The 14,669-nt window shown below is 51.9% G+C and overlaps 1 protein-coding gene across 1 annotated transcript in view; it reads right to left on the bottom strand.

The window, feature by feature from the left end:
- Nucleotides 1–711: 711 nt before the first annotated feature.
- The window catches only part of SMOX (spermine oxidase), a 37,760-nt gene continuing 23,802 nt past the window's right edge, over nucleotides 712–14,669 (bottom strand). Inside the window, 8 exon segments of the mRNA XM_047745766.1 lie at nucleotides 712–1,175; nucleotides 1,625–1,680; nucleotides 1,683–1,713; nucleotides 3,621–3,781; nucleotides 4,457–5,216; nucleotides 5,377–5,550; nucleotides 9,604–9,830; nucleotides 13,750–13,983. Coding sequence (XP_047601722.1) covers nucleotides 1,038–1,175; nucleotides 1,625–1,680; nucleotides 1,683–1,713; nucleotides 3,621–3,781; nucleotides 4,457–5,216; nucleotides 5,377–5,550; nucleotides 9,604–9,830; nucleotides 13,750–13,957 — 1,755 coding nt within the window. The 5' untranslated portion in view covers nucleotides 13,958–13,983 and the 3' untranslated portion in view covers nucleotides 712–1,037.

Here is a 14,669-nt window from a genome sequence, read left to right on the forward strand (position 1 = left end):
CACACATATGTGCATGCGTGTGTGCACATGCACACAGGTGAGTATGTCTGCACTTGTGCGCATGCATGCCGGTGGGAGGGATGTGTATGTGTGTGTGCATGTGTGTGTGTGTTTTCATTCAGCAAAAAAAGCCGTAAAGACCAACACCCCCAATAAGTGATAGGCCCTTGGAATACAGCAGGTGGGCCACAATTCAGAACATTCCCCCCAAAATGGCCAGACTCTCCTCCTTCCCAGAAGTCAACAGCAGCCACCCCAAAGGCCAGACCTAAGGCCCCAAGGCCGGGTGACACTCACTACTAATTAATACCCCTGAGCTGGCATGGAGCCACAGCCGATGTCCCCTCCCATGAACTCACCTTCACTCCATGTGGCCATGCCACCCAGTAGGGCTCTGAGAGGTCCAGCAAAGGGCCAGTGGACAGACACAGGCCCATCCCGAAGGAGCTGAGCTGAGTAGTGAGGAGCCCTGAGCCCTGAGGGGTATCGCCAGCAGGAAGGTGAACAACCACAAACAGACTGAGGTAAGGGAATACTCCTTCCAGTAAAGGCAAGATACTTTACCTTCTGGGTGCACAGCCAGGTCACAGCCCTCCCACCATCCCCTCACTCAAAAAGGATGGGCTAAACAAAACAACAACAACAAAAAAAAAACAACTAGAGACACACATACACATGAAGAGGCTGAGGTAAACGGAAGAAGAGAGAAGCTGAGGAGCACGGGAAGGGCAAGCCTCTTTTATTATCCCAAAATGCAAAGTGTTGAAGGCACTTACAATAACAAGGCAAGGGGGAGGGGAGGAGGGTCAGAGCACAGAGGTAAGTCAACGGGCCCCATCCTGGTCCCCAACTGGCATGGAGAAAAGGAAGAGCTACAGGACCAGATCTGAAGCCAGTCAGGTTGTCTACCTCTACCAAAGATACAAATCCAGTCTACAGCGGATTAGAAAATGAGGAGCACACAGCAGTGAGGGGCAGGGCTGGCAGTCACGAGTTAGTGGCTCTGTAAGGAACACGCTGGGCAGTGAAGAGGGCCCTCAGGTCCCCTGCTGGAAGAGGTCCCGGTACATCTCGATGAGACGGGCGGCCTCGCGCTGGCCAGAGAGCAGAGCACCATGGGTAGTGGAGTAGTACTTGCGGTGAGTGGCCTCACCCGAGAACAGCACCTGCATGGGCTGGGCCGGGGGACGGGGAAGTGAGCGTGGAGGAGCGAGAAAGGCCGGCAGGCTACCTGTCTGCCCCGGGAACCCCCCATCCACACCACAGATCAGACAGCCACACCTGAGATGCAGGTACTGCTGTTTCCACGGGATGAGAAATTGCCCATTCCACCTGGCCACCTTCCCCTGCTTCTTTCCCAGACATCCAGGCCCTAGTTCTTTCCACTCAGGCCCTATTAGGAGTCCTGGTTCTGCAGGCTCAAAGGCTCACTGTGCCTCTTGCTAGTGAACTCAGGGGAAGGGGTTTAACCTCCCTAAGCCTTGGTTTTTGTCACCTGCCACTTGGGTTCAGACCACCTGCTTCTGAGGGTGGATGTAAGGATTAATGGAAATAGTGTATCTAAAGCACTTAGAACCTAGAAGAACATAAGCACTTGATAAAGTTAGGCGGTAATTTAACAAACCTTTATGGAGCCCCTATTAGGGTCCAGGGACTGTTCTGAGCACTTGGAAGATAAAGGTGACCGGGCTGCTGCTTTGAGGAGTTTCCTTGCTGGTGGGGAAGCCAGACACGAAACCCAATTACTAAACGGCGTCACGTGGGACATGATGGGTGTTTGGACAAGGTGCTGAGAGCCCAGAAAAGAGGCCCACTGTAAGGGGGACCACACAAAGCTTCCCAGAGGACAGGATCTTTGGGCTGCTTCTCAGAAGATGCTAGGTAAACAAACAGGCAAAGGACATTTCAGGAAGAAGGGGAAAATGGGGGCAAAAATGCACTAGAGCAAGGGACAGTGAGAACTTTGGTACGGCTGGGGCTCAACCTTGAGAAAGCAGAAGCTGTCTAGGTGGGGTCCAGGTAAAGAATGAGTGCTTGCCTTCCAAGCCTGAGTTGGGACTTTTTCCCACTGTGTCTCAATCTGAATGTGCAAAGGCACCCACAGGGGACCTTGGTACCCTGTTGTTGCTTATTCAGCAGGTCCAGGGGGTTGAGAGCCTTCATTTCTAAGACTCTCCCCCATGATGCTGGTGCTGCTGGTCCACAGACCACTCACTTTGAGTAGGGAAGCTTTAACCCACCAACAGGGAAGAACCTGCAGAGGCAGTTAGGCTGGAGGTCCTCATTCTCCTCCATCAACAAAGCCCTGATCTTTAACTGGGTGCATTGCCATCCAGAATAAAAAATGATCAATCCCAACCCCTTTTGCAGCTGCTCTAGGCATGTGACTTAGTTCTGGCCAATCAGCTTCAAGTGCACTGTCTTTTTAGAGGAACTGACTCACCCCCAAGGGGACTCTGCCTGTCCCAGACCTGAGTGGCAGCCTCGCAGCCCTCTAGAACCACAAAGTGGCCTTGAAGATGGTGCCGGGTGCCAGTGACACTAGGTCCTGATACCTACCTCTGGGTTTCCCCTTATATGACAGAAGGAGACTCTGTAGGGGGTAAGCCCCAGTTATTTTCATGTTGCTTTGTGCTGTAGGCGCTAGTCCTAACTGATGCAGGGTGACAAGAGAAGGTCTGGTTTTCAGGAGGGAGGCTGTGGCAGCAGCAAGGGCCTGCTGCTCCTCTCTCCCACTGAGCCCAACCAGGGCATGCACAATACACGCTGGGAGTCTTCTTCATCCCTCACTAAAGAATTGTTCCCAGTATAATTCTGCTGGGGTTGTAACATGTATTTAACAAGTGTATACATGTTGGGGGAAACTCGAAATCCACTTTATAAGACCAGAAATATATACAATTGTATATACAAATATATATAATACATATATACAATTATATATACAAATATAAAAATAAGTATATATATATAAACAAAAATAATTATATATACAAATATATATAATTGTTTCTCTCAGATTTATTCTTTTTCTCTATGATTTATTATATAGTTGATATAATTTGGGGGAGGGTCAGTATTCTCAAATTTCTTTTCTGAAAAATATTAGGGAAAAGAAGTAAATAAAACATATTGGGGTAACTTACTTCTATGCAATCAGTGTTGTCCGAGAGAAGTTTCCGTGGCGATAGAAATGCCCCATTAGCTACACAATCCAACACCGCAGCCACTAGGCACGCGTAACTATCAAACTTCAAAAGTGGCCAGTGCAACCAAGGAACTAAATATTTAATACATAGATTTCAATTTTAATTAATTTCAATGAAATGTGGCCAATGGCTACCATATGGGACGGCAGAGCGTGAAATGGCTCAGCTTCTACCACCTCAGTAAAGTGTTTAACATCTCAATTTTGATCCCATCTTTTCTTCCAGATGTTAAGTGTACTTGTCCTTGTTTCCTCCTTCAACACCAGAGCTACTCCTTGTGTCTCCCCCGGCACCCCTCAGTGAGCACCGCCTGCCCTCTCCCCACCAACCAAACCTGCATCCAAAGTACCTGCCCCCAGCCCCCCAGCCCCCAGCCCCACTCTGGCCCTCCTCCCCTGCACCCACGCTCACCGCCGTCTTGGAGCTCTCCGTGTAAGGCAGGGGCTTGGCCAGCTTCTCCACGTCTGCGCCACTAGAGCCCACCTGCGTGTATGAATAGGAGCCTCGGAAGTAGGGGTTGCTGCCCCAGGCCGAGCGCAGGATTCGCCGAGGTTTTGGAATGTTGGGGTTCCCTGTTGGGGAGTTGGAAGAGCCAAGGGGAAGGAAGATAAGAAATGGCTGCACACGAAGACGCCCCTGAACAAGCAACTGACAGTCCTCCAGCAGGGCTGCAAGAAGGCCAGACCCCCACAGGGCGACATGGAAGACCCAGGAGGAGGTAGCTGGGCTGGGGGCTCCAGCCGGTTACCCTCCCCCCACCCCGCAGCGCCTCCTTGTGGCCACTCCCAGCAAAACAGCTCATGGGGGAGGGGGGCTAATTTTCCTGTACGGAAAAAATATTCCAGATCATCACATATCCCCTTCCCACTTCAGGGGTAGTGGATGAAAAAATGTTCAACTAAAAGAATCAGACAGTGAAACGCAAATCCATCTCTGAGCAGGACAGTATGGGTAGGAAATGGACAATCTGAGGTTTGCGGGTGATACCTGAGTTTTTTACCATCAGCCCTTAGAAGAAACACAGCACCCGAGGTTCTGAGTGTTTCAAGTTCCAAAGGGGGGCTGCAGGGAGGAGCCCGCCGTCTGGGAGCCCAGGCGCCCTGCGGCAGCTCTCGCGTTGGACACAGAGATCCAGGGCTGCGGAGAGCTACAGCAGGTGCAGGAGAGGCAGAGGGCGGAGTAGAGGGCTGCGGAGGGTGGCGGGGGCGGGGGGGATGGACAGGGAGGCCGGAGGCGAGGGGATATACCTGTGAACTGCCGCAGCATCTCCGTGCAGATCTCGGCCACCGCCTCGTCGTCACACTTCTCCATGACGAGGGCCTCCTCCCCGCAGATCCAGCCGCTCAGCACGTGGCCGTAGCGCTCAGGCGGGTAGAGGACGTCGAAGCCGCAGATCTTGCGGTACCAGAGCTCAGGCAGGTAGGTAAGGGTGCGGCTCTCCGCCTCGTCCTCCCACACAAACTGTAGGCTGTTGCACTCAGGGCCCCAGAAAGGCTCCTCGAATTCCAAAAATATCTTGTCGGTGGTGCCGATGCCCAGGCGGTGGATGGCAGCCACCTTCTCGGCGGGCAGGCCTGGCCGGAAGAAGCTGGTGTACTGCCTCTTGAGCACGCCCAGCGACACGGTCACGATCACGTGGTCCGCCGGGATCACCTCGCAGTCCTCACACTCCACCAGCACCGGCCACTGCTTGTCCTCATCCCGCCCATCCCCCTGGGGCTCCTCTCCCCCCTGGCCGCCCTCCCCGGAGTCATGGTTGTGGTCACCTTCGCCCCGAGGCTCAATCTCCGGGCCCCGGGGGCGAGCCGAGGCCTGGTCCCAGTGCACACAACGGACAGGTTTCCCCAGTTGGATGACGTGGGCGGGGATGCCCTCGGCCAGCAGCTCCACAACCCGCATGAAGCCCGAGGGGATGATGTGGTGGGCCCCGGGGATCTCTGTCCACTCCCCGAAGGCGCTCAGAGACACCTCGTCCATGCTGTGGGAGCCACTCTCACAGCTCTCCACCTGTGGGAAGAGCCATAGAGGAGCCGGGTGACCACCAGGGCAGGGCAGAGGTGGGAAGAGTACCTCAAAGCAGCGCCACCCTCCTTGGACCCAGACTCCCCAGAATGGGTCTTCCTCCCACCACCCTGTATTCAACAAAACTCTGGGCAGACAAGGATACCTTCAGGTACTGCTGGATCATGGCAAGCTTCAGGCGCTTGGTGGCCTCCGGGTCCTCAGGGTCATCCCTGATGCGGTTGCGCACCTCCTCCCGGGTGAACACCCCTACGCTGTTCTGACTCTCAGCATTGACTGGTTTACCGTGCCGGAAGAACTCCTGGGTCAAGTTATAGACCTGCCAGAGAGACCCCCAGGACGCTGAAAACACACTCCCTCCTCCCAACCTCCATCTCAGACCAAAGAACCCCAACTCAGAAGTCCCCACCTTCTAGGTATTTCTGGACATGCTGAGCCCACAGCGCCTCTTCCTTGGTGAATCTGTGTAGCCCTGGGTGCCGTACTTGGGCTGCACCAATAGGGCCAAGGTTCAGGCTGACAAGTTGCCCTGGGCAGCCAGCCTCCTTGCTTCCAGACTGCCCTCTAAGACCCACTGGGTCTGTTGGGAGCAGGAGGGAGCCCTGGAGGCTCTCTTGCTGGGCCCTTGCTGAAAACAAAGCAAAATGTTTGCTGGCTGGTGGGAAAGGAACTGCCCCCTCCCACCAAGGGCGATCTGTGGCCAAGCCGACCAACCACCAGACAACCCAGGTCTGCACACATATCCTTTTTCCCAGAACCAAATGCCCAAACCCCCTCCCCATGACTCCTGGCCAAGTGTATCTGCTTCACCCTCTCCCAGGAGGGCAGTCTGAACTGGCCTGTTCGGTGTTCTCGGGGGGAGAGGGAGCAGAAGGAGCCCTGAAATCTGAACTCCCAGGAGACGCTCCCTGGCGCTTCCCGGTGCTTCCCAGGTCCACACGAAGTGCTTTTTACTGTGGAACCCAGATTTGTTTAAGCAAGATGGCCATGTTGGGGCAAGACATGTGGTGGGGAGGGAGACCCCAGGGTGCCGAGGAATGAAAATACATTTCACAGGCATATTTTGGCAAGAACTCCAACCCACACCTTATCAACAGAAAGCAACAAACTGTCCCTTGGAGCATGGTCCTATTCCCTCCCCTCCCTGCCTGGCACATAACTCCCACCAAACACTGGACTCGTCTCCCTGGCGAAAAGGAAGCTAGTCCTGGGTCAGGCATGGCATCCCCAGCAGACAAGGTCTGAGACCCAGCATTCACTCAATGAACAGTTACTGGGCTGTGCCAAACACAACATAATCATGAGCAAGAAGAACGTTCCCCTGCCCTAGCTCGGAGTGGGGAGATATAACTGGGCTGTTTCTACATGAGGCACTGTAACAGGGAAGAACCCAGGGGTTGTGGGATCGACCCAGATGACCTCGGACAGCTGGCAGTGAGAAAGAGAGGAAAGGATGAGGAAGGTGAGAGGCCCTGAGAGAACATAAGTAGCTCAGTCTTGCCCAAGTAGGCTGTGAAGAAAGAGAAAGTTACAAAGATGACTTTGAAAAGGCAGGCAGGGGCAGAGCACGAGGGACTAAGAATCATGTCAAGGTCTCTGGACCCTGGTGTCACTGAAGGGTGGCCCACTCTCCCTCCCAGGACACCGGCAACTGTGGGCTCCTTGGTCAAACATCTGGGGCTGGTGTCAATTAGTGGTGTGTTCCCCGTCCTAAAGTGAGTTTGAATTTGGTCAACATGCATTCATGGGAATGGGTGTTTGCCCTGTACCCCAGCCCCGGTGCCCCAGGGCCCTGTGGCTACACCCTAGCAGAAGGAAGGTGACATTGCCCATTGCCCACCATCCCACTCAAGGGAAAAGCCTCCCCATGAGCTAGAAATATGAATTAAACATGTCTCTGAAGTATACAGTATGAAGAAGAAAATGAGCTAAATTGTTTGCTTTTCTTCCCTCCAGTCACAAGATGCTGGACATTTGGCCTTAACTGGAATCCTCAGCAAATTCCTCACCCAGCACCACTGCCAAAGAGTCAGGCTTTCGGCTGGCCTCCTCCTCCCTGGCTTTTTTTTTTTTTTTTTTTTCCTTGAGGCAATAAGCAACATGGTAGCCAGTCTTAGCTTATGTTGACTAAAGGTTGAAATGTGCAGCTGGGAGTGATAAATTTAGTACATCTACATGATTCTTTGTGTCAACCACCAACTGGACAGCCTTCACTGAACATGGGTTTGGCATAGGGGTACAGTCGCCTGTCCTGAATTAAATTACGTCTTCCCAATGTGACCTAGGGAAATGGCACTGTACCAGCTGATAATCCTCACCCTGATTCTCAGTAAGCACTTTTCATCAGGATCTCATTTGATCCTCATGACCCTCTGAAGTAGGTTTAACTGTGTGCATTTTATAGATGAGGAAAGTAAGGGTCAGAGAGCCTCAACAGCTTGCTCAAGATCATATAGCTCATAAGTGGCAGAACTAATATTTGAATGAAGGTAGTCTTTCTCAGGGACTAAGTTCTATACGATACTAGAGCATGAACTCATTTATTTGTTAACAAGCAGAATAGATTCGAATGAACGGCCCTTCAAAGTTGTCATCACCTTTGGAGGAAGGTTGCATATTTCTTATGAAGCCACCCTCAGGCAGGGCTTCCCAGGTTTAGAGCAAGTCTCTTCAGAATGGCCTCCAGCTCTGGTTAAGAGCCACACAAGGAAATCTCTCTTCCCTCATGGTTAACACCTCTTCCTTCTGACCCAAATTTTCACTCCAACTGATAACCCACCTTCACCATCCTGCTTTCCATAGCTCACACTCGTAGCTTTAAAAAATCAAACCCACAAGCAGAAGCTGACAATGATCTACTTTTAAGCACATTTAAGAGAACAAGCAGGTCATAGACCCTGAAAGTCCTTCTCAAGAGGCAGCCATGTTTAAAGCACTCACTACAACCTGGAAATCAGGATGTGAGTAATTCCCAGTAAACCCGAAAGGTCTGCTTTGGAGAATACTGGTTCTTATCTGCTTGTTAACAATTCAGTCTCTTTGTACGTGAGTGAAAACACAATATACCTTGTGGGTGCACACAGAGAAGTCACGGTGTGCCTACCTTCCATTCAGCAAGGACCATCCCCAAAGCGAGAGTTGTTTCTCCTCCCCCACACCCAAGAGACAGAAAATGTGCAATAGGTGTTTGTTGGCCAACTTGCTGACCTGCGGTGAAGGTTCATTACACTATAAATGAGAAGCTATCAGAAGGCAAGGCCCCCATGCTATCTTGGTTGTTAAGTGCAATTCACAGCAACACTGAAAGATACTAAAAACATGAACACTTTTTTAAAAACCTGAATTAGACAAGGATGTGTGCCATTGCCACTTCTACCCAACACTATACTGGAGACACTAGCCAGTGCAATATGGCAAGAAAAAAAATAAGTTGTCTCAGGCTGTGCTGTCCGATACAATAGTCACCAAACACCTGTGGCAATTTAAAATTAATTAAATTAAATATTTAGTTCCTCAGTGTTACTAGATACATTTCAAGAGTTCTAGAGCCACATGTAGCTAGTGATTACCCTACTGGATAATGCAGGTCTAAAACATCTCCATTGTTGTAGAAAGTTCTACTGCATAATGCACGTCTGAGGATTAGAAAGAAGGAAAAAAGTTGCCATTTTTTGGTATAGTATGTATATAAAATTCCAAAGCATTATTAGAATATAAATTAAGGTTAATGGATATAATATTAGCATTAAAATAATACTTAACCAAAGTAGCTAAATCAATATGTAATAATCAGTTATAGTTCTACACACTGGAAAAAAGTAGAAAGTAAACTTTTAAAAAATTACCACTTACAAGAGTATCCAAAAGGAGTAACAACAATCACCACCCAAGCACCTACTAATAAAGTCTAATAGAAGATTTTTTAAAGATTTATTTATTTGAGAGAGAGAAAGAGAGCAGGGGTTGGGGCAGAGGGAGAGGGAGAGAAATCTTCAAGCAGTCTTCCTGCTGAGTGCAGGGCCCAATGCAGCTGATCCCAGGACCCTGAGATCATGACCTGAGCCAAAATTAAGAGTCAGACACTCAACCAAATGAGCTACCCAGACACCCCCTAATAAAAGATGTTTAAGGTCTTTCTGAAGAAATATTTAATCATCTGTATCGATGGTCTCTTACCTAGTACTTCCCCACTCATCATCTTCATTCTGTCCTCAAATTGTCCTGATTTTCCAAATACAGGGCCCAGAGAGGATGCAAAAACATGACCAGAATCACAGAAGACCCCACAGGTCACCCAACTCCTTCCCCCATATTACCAGGCTGCTCCCTGCCTCCCACACCCATGTGCCCAACTGCCCTGCTAACACCTCACCTCGTTGTATAAATCGCTGAATTCCTCAACCACGTCCTTGGGGATCCTGCGGCCACGGTTGGTGAGGTAGCAGGCCACGCCATTCTTGGAGTAGAGACTGATACGTCCCACGCTGCGTTCCCCATCAGTTGTCTCTTCCAGGAGGCCATTGGCTTCTGCTAGATGATAGATGGGATTCCCATGGGAGCCATGGATCCAGGTGGCTCCCAACTCAAAGGTGGCGTGTCCTGATGGTGACAACAACAGGCCCTTAGAGGGGGGCTTCTTCAGAGAGGGCCAAAACACTGACTCACCCTTCTCCCTTCAAGAGCCTCCTTCCATGCCCACAACAGGGCAGAAAGGGAGTTGGGTCCCATGTGGCAACCAAAGTCTTCAGTGAAAAGTTCCCAGCGGAAACTACATGTGGCATGAAATGGACTCCACCATTCAGCTGAGATAATGGCCACCCTAAATGACTCTGTGATTTGTCCCAGGGTCACTTCACTGGATAGTTGGAAGGCTCTCCTTTTGCATCCCACCTTTGTCTAACACAACACCAGATACTGGCCCCTCCATCCTCATTGCTGACTCTCCCTCAGGAGACATTCTGTGGGCACCTGAGGGTACGGTGGTCCCAGTGAGGGAAGGGAGGTCATCCATAATACCCGATAAGGAGACCTAGGGGGAGGGCCTCTGACTCAAGGTCCTCACCTGACTCCAGTTCCTCCACATCTCCAATGGTCTAAACCCTTGTCCCAGATGGAAAGTGGCCCCCCTCCTAACTCAGTCCGGAGCAGAGGAGAACAAACATTACAGTCTGGAAGACTCCTCCCCAAGGCAGTCTAAAATAGACTTCCAGAGAGAACTAAGTTCTCTCAACCTAAGGCAGAAGAACAGAAGCGGGGCAGAACCCTGGGAGTCTGACTAGGGAAGGGGCAACTTCCAGACCCAAGCTGAGGCAGGACCAGGCCTGGGGCTGGCTCCACCATCCCACCCACAACCCCGGTACCAGATACTCTGAGGCATCTGTGCCTGGGCCTCAGTTTCCTCTTCTGATGCTGCAGGGACTGTGGCACATTGCCTCCTTCTTTGCCTAGCTCCCAAGGATGTTGAAACAATGGAAGAAGAGAGAGGAACATTTTTTGTGTGTTGTGTTTTGTTTTGGAGGACTGATTCAAGATATCATGTGCAGCTAAGTTTTTTGCCAAGATGATCACAATAATTCCTCCTATCCTTGTACACATGGTCTTTTACATGACCTTGCCAATCCTCCCATCAAGAGGTGGGGTCTGTCTCCCCACCTCCTTGAATCTGGGCTGACCTCATGACTTGCTTTGATTAAGGGAATGCAGTGAAAGCAATGTCCGTGGCTTTGGAGCCAAGGCCTCAAGAGATCTCATGGCTTCCACATTCACCCTCTTCGAATCTGACCACCCTGAAGAGGCTTATCCTGCCAGAGATATGTGGCCCAGCCAAAAAGCCAGTGCCAACCAGCAGACAGACAAATGGGTAAGGCTGTCTTAGACAAACCAGCCCCCGTCAAGCCAGCAGATGACTGCTGCTGAGTGGGAGATCCCAGGCAAGATCAGCAAAAGAACCACCTAGCTGAGTGCAGCCCAAATTCCCGACCCACAGAATTTAAGCAAATAAAACGGTGCTGCCTTCAGCTGCTACATTTGGGGGTGATTTGTTAGGCAGCAATCGCTCTCTGAATACACCGTAATAGACAACAGTATCACCCCTCACCCCACAAACTGGACATTCTTTTTTTGCGTGCCCTCCTTCTCTTGGGTTGTTTCTAATTAAATCACCAGTTACTAACAATAGCCCTGTATATACTATGTACCAAACACAGAGCAAGAGAAAAAGCATCCCACAGCCCATGGCCTTGTGCCACAGCCTCATGCCACAGCCAGTGAGACAGAATTTCCTTGTGTCTGCGGAGGAGGAGGCAGGAATGTGTATGTCCTTTTGTTTAGGAAAAATGGACAGGGAGGTACAAAAAAACTAAAAAAAAAAAAAAAAAAAAAAACCCACAACAGTGCCCTGCCTCCAGGCTTGGGGTTCCCCAAGGTGTCTTGCCTAGTTTGAGCTCCCAAGAGAAGAAGGGGGCCAGCACCTCAGGGAGGAGGCTGGGCCCTCCTCTGGGCATGCCAGGGAGCTCCAAATCCCACTTCCACTGGGTAGGGACATCCAGGCACAGGCCACCCTTCCTGGCTCAACACATGGCAAAAGCAGGTTTGAGGTCAGCTTGAGGTCAGCCGCAAGGTTGGCATCCCACCCCTACTGGTCAGGCTCTGCAAGGAAGTGGGGTGAGCAGGCCCCAGTGTGAAGATACCTCCCACCCTCTCCCATCTGCTCCTCGGCCACCATGATCCTTGACACCCCTGCATCCAAGGGCACCAACCCCATCTCCTCACCTGTCCCATGGTGTCCCTGGAGCCTCTGGCCCTCAACACCTTTTCAACGTCACTGAGACTCACAGCTAGCGTCTCACACTGAAGCAGGTCCAACTGCAGCCTGGGAGTTCCACCCTGCAAGTCTGCACACATGACAGGGGCAAGTTTGCCCTTCCCTGGGTGTGCTGTCCGCTCTCCTGGCAAGGTCTGCCTTGATCTTCTTCGCATACATCACTCCACGCATATGGCTCCCTCCTTCTTCTCCCTCCCCTCACCTCCACCCAGCACCAAGCTCCCCCAGCTCAGGAAGACTTCTGCCACCAACAGATGGCTAGAGGGTGCCTCCCCTCAGCTTCCTGCAGCCTCAGGCTTCTGCCTTGCTGCCTATACCATGCATGGGATGTCTCCGTGGTCAGCAACCCATGAGACGGGGCCACGGGTCCTCTCATCTTCTGCTTCTATGTGGCACACTGAATGTCTTATCAAGACTCAAGAATCCTGGGGCGCCTGGGTGGCTCAGTGGGTTAAAGCCTCTGCCTTCAGCCCAGGTCATGATCCCAGGGTCCTGGGATCGAGCCCCACATCGGGCTCTCTGCTCCGCAGGGAGCCTGCTTCCTCCTCTCTCTCTCTCTCTCTGCCTGCCTCTCTGCCTGCTTGTGATCTCTGTCTGTCAAATAAATAAATAAAATCTTTAAAAAAAAAAAAAAAAGACTCAAGAATCCTGACAGGAGCTGCCCCTTTCCAAAGAGTCCCAGGGCTTCCCTGCTGGCCGTCCCCAGGTTTACGAGCACCTTGGATGGCACTTTCATCCTCACTGCCAACATACACTCCTGTGTGTGCCAGCCGGAGATGGATGCCACCTCATATATGCCTTCCAGGAAATGCTCTAGAAGACTCTCAATACATCAAAGTTTCTGAAAGAGGAAAGGGCCCCATGTGCATCCTCAGTCTCTGCTCGTTCTAAGCCTGACCACCTCCGTCTCTGAGCCAGGCTCCGCATCCATCAAATGTGGGCATCCTAACTGTGTGGCCCTGTTGCCCCGTGTAGGAATGGACCCAGATACAAAATCCTCTGGAGGGTCAACATAGCACATGCCTTGGGATTTCAGGCGTGGTCCCTGCCACTTGGCCTCTCATTGATAGATCCCCTGGCTGGGAAGCGCTGACTTCCAGCTGTCATTTCAGGCAAGTTCCCCACCCGTTAGGACCCCTGGAAAAATCTGCCCACCCCTGGGGTAAGTCTCTTTCCTGGCTCCTTTCTCTAGGGTCTTCACTACTCTGCGACCCAGACAGATCCTCTTCCCAGATGATCCTAAGATCTGCCCATCACCCACAAATCCCATCCACCTCTACTTCCCTGAGCTCCTTCCTACTGAGTACTTCCTACTACTTCCCTAGCCCCAGGACTAGCTCTCGGTCATGATATATTAATTCACACTCAAGAGTTAATGACTCATAAAGACTTACAGAATTCCTCTTCTTGAGAAGTAGAAACTGGTCCACCCACTGCCAAGACAGTTTGGTCTGGGTGTCCTCTCCTTCCTAAACACTGTGCACTCCAGGTCATATGCCAAAAGCGAAGGCCAGGGCCCTTCGGGTTCCTCAAAGGGCAAAGGAAGCTTCTGCCAAACGCCCAGGCAGCATGCGTGATGGAACATTTACCACGGGGCGGGGGGAAGCCAAAATAATGAGATTCCAGGCAGGGCCAGAGCACTGAAGGACAAAAGATGACCTTGGCCTAGGAGTTGGGGTGAGGGGGCCCACTCACCGAGTTTCACGCTCTGCACGCGGCCTCCGATGCAGCTGGAAGCCTCAAGCACAGTGACATCCGTGAAGCCTTGCTCCAAAAGTGCTTTGGCTGCGGCCAGGCCGGCCAGGCCAGCGCCAATCACCACCACACGAGGCTGTCCCCTTCTCCGTAGGCCACGACTGAGAGGGTCATCCGCACTGTCGCCACTGGATTCACAACTTTGCATACCGTCCGCACTGGCCTCCTAGGAACCTGCGGGGAGAGGGGGCAGGGGCGTCATGGCTTACCTGCTCTGCCTTCGCTTCCCACCTGCCCTAAGGGACACTTTTGAGCTCTGTTCTCAGGGGGGTAACCTCAAGTCCTTGTGCACCTCCTGAGCCGTGGACAAAAGGAACCATCTCCTAAGGACATGGGAGGGAGAAGGACAGACAGAGGGAAGGAGAAAGGTGGGGCAGAGGCACCGTTGGGCCCCGCAAGCAAGCAGGGCTGCCGGGAGCCTGCCCCAAGCCCCTGAAACCCATCAATCTCATCCCAAACCTGCTCAGCAAACCTGAGACAAGAGCCGGCCAGGAAGGGGATGAGAAAAAGGCCAAAGTCAGGAGAAGCTGTTGACCCTGCTGACCCTGAACCAGCTTGCCCCAGCCCAGCTGCTGTGGTCCAGCCCACACCAAAACCGGATGCTCATACAGACCTTAGGATGCTCACATGGACTCCGGGATGCTCACAAGGACCCCAAGATGCTCACACAGACCTCAGGACTCTTCACACACAGCGCTGGAGCCCCTACTTTCCCTCCCTTGCATGGTTCTCCCCTGGCACTCTTTCTCCTTTACCCCTTCTCTTGTTCTCTTGCTTTCTGTTAGTCTTTCACAGGCTGAACGAAGTGGCAATTTGGTGGGCAGGACATAGTCCCGCCCGCCCCCCAGAAAGTGCCACGA

Source organism: Lutra lutra, chromosome 9 (assembly GCF_902655055.1).
Source record: "Lutra lutra chromosome 9, mLutLut1.2, whole genome shotgun sequence".
Taxonomy (NCBI): Eukaryota; Metazoa; Chordata; class Mammalia; order Carnivora; family Mustelidae; genus Lutra; species Lutra lutra.